At 45.6% G+C, this 7,486-nt stretch overlaps 1 protein-coding gene across 1 annotated transcript in view; it reads left to right on the top strand.

The window, feature by feature from the left end:
* The window catches only part of MARCHF4 (membrane associated ring-CH-type finger 4), a 66,697-nt gene extending 60,568 nt beyond the window's left edge, over nt 1-6,129 (top strand). The window contains exon 4 of the mRNA XM_036421194.1: nt 5,708-6,129. Within this exon, the coding sequence (XP_036277087.1) occupies nt 5,708-6,075 (368 nt within the window). The 3' untranslated portion in view covers nt 6,076-6,129. The remainder of the gene's footprint in view (nt 1-5,707) is intronic.
* Nucleotides 6,130-7,486: the final 1,357 nt, after the last annotated feature.

Raw genomic sequence — 7,486 nt, forward strand, 5'->3', positions numbered from 1 at the left:
TGGCCAAGGTTCAGCAAGGGAGGATGGGGACACCATGTCCAGAAGAACTCCCTGTCACTGCTGGGGTGAACTAGGGGCATGGGAGCCATCCACTCACAATGGCCACCTTCCCCTCATGGGCCTCGCTGAGCAAAGGACCATTTAAGCTGGAGGTCAGGGGGAGCTATGATGACAAATGAAAGGTCCTGACAACCTATGGAGCCTACAGTTTTGTGAGGAAGAAGAGGCCAGAAAGGCAGAGAGATGTTAGAAAGACAAAGGCAGCAATGCTTCTTCTGGAACTGGATATCCCACAAATATAGCCCAAAGGTACATTGTAGGTGGTTACCAGGTAACCATTAAATTACATAGAAAACCCACAAAAAGGACACAACCAAAACTTACTGGGTTTTGAATATTACCATACTCTCTAATTTTCCATTTTTTCCTGCTCCTTCTCTGCCTCCCTTCACCAATCACCTTCTTTCTTTCTATTCTAATTCCAGTCTCTCTCCCCCTCTCTCTCTCTCTCTCTCTCTCTCTCTCTCTCTCTCTCTCTCTCTCTCTCTCTCTCTCTCTCTCTCATCTTTCCCCATCTTAAAAAATTCTGCTCTCCCTGGAACCAATAAGTAGTTTGTAGAGCAGGAAGTGCAGAGGGAGTGTTAGGGAGTGCTCTTCCAACTTTTGCCAAACAAGCATTATCTACAAAACAGGTGCACCTCCTCCCCTATCCATTAAAATGGTTTAATTACTTCCTGAACACTAGACAGTTAGATAATTAGAAGGCAGCATTCAGACCAAAAATTTAAGCCACCCTATTAAATCAGGGAAAACTGTCTGATCAGGAAGCTAATTAGGAATCAACTGTAGTGGCTCTTACTGGAAATAGTTAGTTTAGGGCTTCAAAAGATCCTGCTTCTCTCTCCCAGAGGCCCCTGTGTCCTCCATCATCATCGAGGCTTTTTAGTCTCCTGAAACTGTTAGCTGCCCAAGCCTCAACTGTACCTCCTGTCCTCAGGGGCTTATGATCGAAGGGAAAGAGCATAACAGTGTTCAAACAAGGCTTGTGGAGTAAATGAACAAATGAAGGGTGCAAAGGCATGTATTCAAAAGGTTGAAAGAAGTGATGAGAGTTGGCACATTGGGAGAGAATGAGAGCAAGGCTCTGGGTAAAGAGCAAGCCTCCAGTCCAGAATCAGGCAGGCTGATCGAGGGGTCCACAGTGGTCTACTGAAGATTTATGAACTCCCTAAAATTACAAGGACAGTTTGTGTGTTTGGTTTTTCTTTTTCCAGGAAGATGGTCCTTAGCTTCCATGAGATCCTCAAAGGTGTACATACTCAACACAGTAGGATCTACTGGGCTACAGAGACTGTCTCTCCTTCAGTGAACCCTTGAAGACCTGTTATACAAAGTGCAAAAGCAGGAGTCATTGGAACCTGGAGACAAGAGTGACAGTGGGTAGCAGGCTTGCCTCCTAAGATCACAGTGTGTTGGAGGTTGGAGAGGCTTTGAGGTGTGCTCCTCCAGTCTCTTTTCTTCACATCAGGAGGCTGGAGTGACTCAGTACTGTTTGCTCTTGTGTGTAAGTGCTTAACCGCAGGGGCCAGAGCAGCCACCTCTAGATTTACAATTGCTGTAATTTCCATTGCACCTCATCCCTAATCATCATCATCCCTCACTCACCATCACAGGTCCCAACCTCCAAGACCACCCTCACAATATGGACCATCATCCCTTTCCTGTTTTGCTCCCACCTTAACCGGTCCCATCTTCCCAGCCCTTCTATTGTGCCCTCTGGACCTCATGGTCCATCATTGGCAGCCCTTCTCTGAGTATAACTTTCATCTTCCCTTATTGCAACATAACTGTCTCCTGAAGACATTATTTCTTGCATGACTGTCTCAAGTGGTGGCTGCTTTTCCTATCATGCAGTATTCTGTGAGGTCTGGAGGTGGGATCCCCTTCTTGATGTTGGCTGCTGACTGCCTACTCACATTCCTTGATGGACCTGACTCATACACTCCCTCCCACCAGTCTTGACTTAAGAATCTTTATAGATCAGTGGTTCTCAGCAGAGGCGGTACCATCTCCTAGTGGGAATTTTGGAAACATATGAGGTTTTCAAATGTAGTTGTGCCCAGAGGTTTTCAAATGTAGAAAATCAGCATTTATATTTAAATTTATATAGTCTTGTTATAAATGATAAATGATTTCCCATTTGTTTGCTCCCTCCCTTTATTTGTGTGTGTGTGTGTGTTTATATATATATATATATATATATATATCTCAACCATAGTGACTTATCTCATGAACCTCATTTCAGGATTAAAAAGGGGATATTAAAATATATTTGTTATAAAAAGAGGACATTTGATCTGATAGCACTGAGATGCAGAAAATATGTCCAACTTTTCATTACTTCAAAATAATTTTCCTCCCACTCACCTCAGCCCCACTCAAATGGTCTAGACCAGTGTTTCCCAACCTTCTCTCATGATGAGAATCACCTGGTGGAGTTGTTAAAACACAGATTTCTGAATCCCAACTAAGAAGTGCTAAACTAGAATTTTTGGGAACATATAGGTAAAATTGCATACCTAACTTAGTGCTCTGTATATAAAATCTGTCTTAGAGCACTAGTTAAGTATACAATTTTGTGTCTTCGCTTCTCTCCTATCCAGGGTAATAACTACTCCATTGCAAACATCCAGAATTTTCACCTCCTCACCTGCCTTACTTTCCTGGAGAAATAGTCAACACTGATTACATCCAGCTTTCTTCTTATTCCACAAATGCTCCTAGCAAGCAGTTGAAGGTGTAGGAAAAAAAAATCACATAACCAATGACTAGACTCATTTCAAACTTATGGCCACAAATTTCAAATGGGCACCCAACACCATCAGATAACTCTGCCACATCTCCCTTGTAAACTCACTCTCCCACTTTCCAAGATAACTATTTCTCACTTTCTATTTCTCCACAAATGGTCAGCACTTTCTTCCTTATTCCTTCCCCCTTAACTGATGACTTCATGGATGAAAAAGATGCACTTTCACTTCTATCATCTTACCTTCAAGATGCCCACCAAGCCACTGGTCACTCCTCATTTCACTGACCTCTCAACAACATTTTCAAGAGTTATCACACTCTCTTTCCTTAAATATATATTTCTCTAGACATCTGGGTCTCTACTTGCTGGTCTTGCTTCTACACTTATTGCTCATTCAGAGCCTCCTTTGCTGATTTCACCTCCACCAAATCACCACCAAACCTCTATACATCAGAAGCCACAGAGAGCCTCTGTCATTGGCTCTCTTCACTTGTTTACCATCTCTCCTCAGAAGATCTGGGCCATTCCTAAGGCTTCACCTTCTACCTCTGCACTGATGACTGCTATCTCCTGGCCAGACCCCTCCCTAAGCTTCAGACTTATATGTTCAACTTCCATGCTGTTCCTTCCAGTGAGATTTCCATCAGATATTTTAAATGTACCATGAATAAAATACTAGTATAACCATCACTGTGGCTATCTAATGGCCCCCAAAGACATACAGGTCATAATCCCCAGGACCTATTAATATTGCCTTATTATGATAAAAGGGATTCTGCAGATGTGTTTATTAAGAATCTTGACATGGGGCAATTATCCTGATGATTCAGGTGAGCCCAATATAGGAATCAGTGTTCTTATGAGAGGAAGGCAGAGGGAGGCTTGAAAACAAAGGAATAGTAGGAGATGTGACAATGGAACAGAGGTGGACTGATGCAAGGAGGAAGCAAGGTGACTTCTAGATGCTGAAAAAGGCATGGACATGGATTCTGCACTCAAAGCCACCAGAAAGAACCAGCCTTGTTGACACCTTCAGATCAGCCTAGCAAGACTGATTTTAGACTTCTGATCTCCAGACCTATAGCAGAATATATTTGGGTTAATTTTAGCCACTAAATGTGTGGTCATTTGTTACAACAGTCGTAAGAAACTAATACAGCCACTGCCGCCACCACTCAAATCCACATCCCCTACCCTTGTGCTTGTCACCTCTTGATAAATGGCACCACTCCTAACAGCTGAGGCCAAAACCTTCCAGTTGTTCAGATTTTTCTCTTGATCCGCACCACACCTGTCAGCTCTACTCCCAGCATACATCCTGATTCCAATGGTTCTCACTGTCTCCACTGCTATCACCCTGGTCTAGGCCACCATCATTTTCTCTTGTGTTCTGCTCCTACTCTTGTCCTCCTTAGTTTATTGCTTCATAGGAGCCAGAATGAACTTTCTGGAGGGCAAATCAGATCACATTATCCCTCCTACTAAACCCTTCAATGGTTATCCATTATATCAGGTTAAAATTCAAGTTCCTTGTCATGGCCTACAAGGCCCTATCATTGATTGGCCTCTACACTTATTTCCCTGAACTTCCCCACTCATTCACCGCATCCTGGCCACACTGACCTCTTTTCTGACCCTTTGCATTCATTTCCAGCCCCAGCCTTTGCACTTGCAGTTCCTACCACTGAATGCTCTCCTTTAGGCCTTTGCATGGTCTCAATTCAAATATCATCTCCCACCACTTCCCTGCTAAACAAGACCTTTTAGCACCTGCAGCCAGTGCCTATTTAACCCTACTTTACATTCCTCATAGCATTTTCTCAGTATCTGAAATAGTCCTACTGGCTTGTTTACATAACTGTTATGTGTTTCTCCACTAGAATGAATGTAAGCTCTGAGATCAGGATTCCTTCTGTCTCGCTCACTGCAGTATCTCTAGTACTTGGCACACAGTTGGTACACAATTAATATTTATTTGCCTGATTGTTAGTGGAATTTTAGACATCATTCAGCAGGTATGGTGTGACCATGGGTTTTTTTTTCATGGTGTCTTTAAAAGTATAGGATTCATTCAACATCAGCTAAGTATGGGGTGCCATGGGTACCTAATAGAGGGAGGAAAAAATGCAGAGTAGGGAAAAAGTAAGTTTACAATTGTGAGTACTCAAAACAGAGTTTAATTTTGTATTATTATTTATTAATTATTGTATTACTAGAGGCCTGTTGCAGGAAGATTCCTGCAATAGGGCTTCCTGCTGTGGTTGCTGCCCCACCTGCTTCCCTCCCTTCTCCCTACCCCACTTGCTTGCTTTTCCCCAGCTTTGCTCCCTTCTGCAATGCTTGTCTTCTTTCTACACTATCTTCAGTCTTTGCTCTGGCCTGGATATGCAAATTAACCATAATCTTGATTTGGGTTAATTTGCATACTCACCCTGATTGGGTTGTGGGCGGGGCTTCTGGGTGTAGTGAAGGTGCAGTCAATTTGCATGTTTCTCTTTTATTAGGTAGGGTGTTTTTGTTTGTTTGTTTGTGTTTTTTATCAAACTGTAACCTTACTTTTGTCCCACCCCATATTTATATTATACCTCAAAGACAGCAAATTTGGATTTTGTGAAGTCACAATGTGGGTGGGTAGAGTAGAAGTAGGCAGAGGTATCACATGGAAGTGCTCAGCTATTCTGTGGCCTTGGTGTGGTCTGCACTCACTAAAGACTCATTGAGCCCAGGAATGTAGGGATGGGAACCATGTGGCTCAGAGCCGAAAGGCAGGTTTGAGCAGAACAAATCAAACTATGCAAATCCAGCTTGCCCCCCACCTATCTTCATTTATAAATAATGGGAGACTGTGACTTGCTTTCCTTACCTGGCTTTTTTTTCTTCTCCCTGCGGCTTCAGGTCTCATCATCCACGAGGGACCCTCCGTGTACCGCATCTTTAAACGGTGGCAGGCTGTCAACCAGCAGTGGAAAGTGCTGAACTATGACAAGACAAAAGACCTGGAGGATCAAAAGTCAGGAGGCAGGACAAATCCTCGGACCTCCTCATCCACCCAGGCCAATGGCCTCTCCTCAGAAGAGGAGGCTGTGGACACCCCTGCCCCCGAGGAAGGCCCTGCCCGGGCAGCCAGCCAGCCCTCAGGCCCTCCCTCTGATCACCACTGTGCTTACACCATCCTGCACATCTTGAGTCACCTAAGACCTCACGAACAGCGGAGCCCCCAGGGTGGTAGCCGAGAGCTCGTCATGAGGGTCACAACAGTGTGAAGGAATGCCTGGAAGGGCGGCCGTGACCATGCACAACAGCAGAGGGTGGGCTGGGAAGGGGCTGGGCCCAAAGGGATGTTGGTCTGGGGAGCAGGTGTGGGGGGCCAGGTGGCTCCCCAGGTGCCAGAGCAGAGGGCAGGCAGAGGGTGGGGGGCCATGTGGGGTCTGGGGTCAGGTTTAGAACTGCAGTGAGTGATGCTGGTGTGGTTTTGTGGTTTCCGATCAGTCAATACCATTCTCCAACAAGAACAAGGAAAACCAATACAAACTCAACATCGAAGTGCAATAGAGACTGAACCCAACAAAATGCTACGACAACACTGGCCACATGTACCCGTGTTCAAATACCGGGGGAAGTGGATGCTGCAGCCAGGCTGGGGGTGGTGCCCACTTGTGCACGTGTGGAAGGAGAAGCAATGCAAGGCACAGAAGGAAAAGCACCTGCAGCCTGCCCTGCTTTACCCTTGAGTTTATTTTGGTTCCTCTCTGGGCCTGACCCACTGGCTGTGGGGGGAGGAAGAGGTACAGGTGAGGACTGGCAGGGATGATATTCAGCTTTTGCAGCCCCTGAGCTCACTGGGATGGGCAGGATTTCTAACTCAGATGGCTTTAGTGACTCTGGGTGGACCGTGTAGGGAGGGAGGTGTTGGTGCGAGCGGCCAGAGGGAGGGGGAGATTTTCCTCTTTTCCACACCTTCCAAAGTGGAACTCTCAATTTCAGATGGGCTCAACGAGGGTTTAAGTTTGGAGTCGGATGTCGTTTTGTGCCCTTGTTACTTTATTTTATGGTGATTTGGCTCAAAGATGTTTACAGGACACAAACACACACACACACACACACACACACACACACACACACACACACACACACACCTAGAGAAAAGTAAAGATTTCCCATGGGCATCTCAAGCACAGTCCTGCTGCTGTGGCTTCAGCCTTCAAACCTGTCAATCCAGAAGTGACTTCCTCTGCTGCCCGCCCACCCATGGCCCTCTCTGCTGGGCACATGCTAAAAGCTGCTACAGCGAGTGGGAGAGAGTTGGCTAGATGTATCCCAGCCAGCGGAGTGGAGGAAGACCCGTCTAAGTATTCCTTGCTGCTGGGGACCCTCCCCGAGGGCAGTTTGTCTAAGCCCTCAGTGCTAGTGCTCCCTGGTCCTTCCCAAGCACCAAGGCTGGTCCAGGGACCCTGGCAGGGAGCACTGTCCCTTGAGCCTACACACTGGTTCCTGGGATCCTGCCAGGGAAGGCCACTGGGTGGCCACCTGCAGAGTTTCTTGTTGTCATTGCACAATGGCTGCATCATCCATGGGTATTCAAGGGACACTGTCAAATACTTTTTTAAACCAGTTTTTAGGGTTTTTTAAAACTCTCTGTTGTTTGTATTATTCTCTTAAAAGCTTGAAAAATAA

This window comes from Pipistrellus kuhlii, unplaced genomic scaffold (genome assembly GCF_014108245.1).
Source record: "Pipistrellus kuhlii isolate mPipKuh1 unplaced genomic scaffold, mPipKuh1.p scaffold_m20_p_7, whole genome shotgun sequence".
In the NCBI taxonomy this organism is placed as follows: Eukaryota; Metazoa; Chordata; class Mammalia; order Chiroptera; family Vespertilionidae; genus Pipistrellus; species Pipistrellus kuhlii.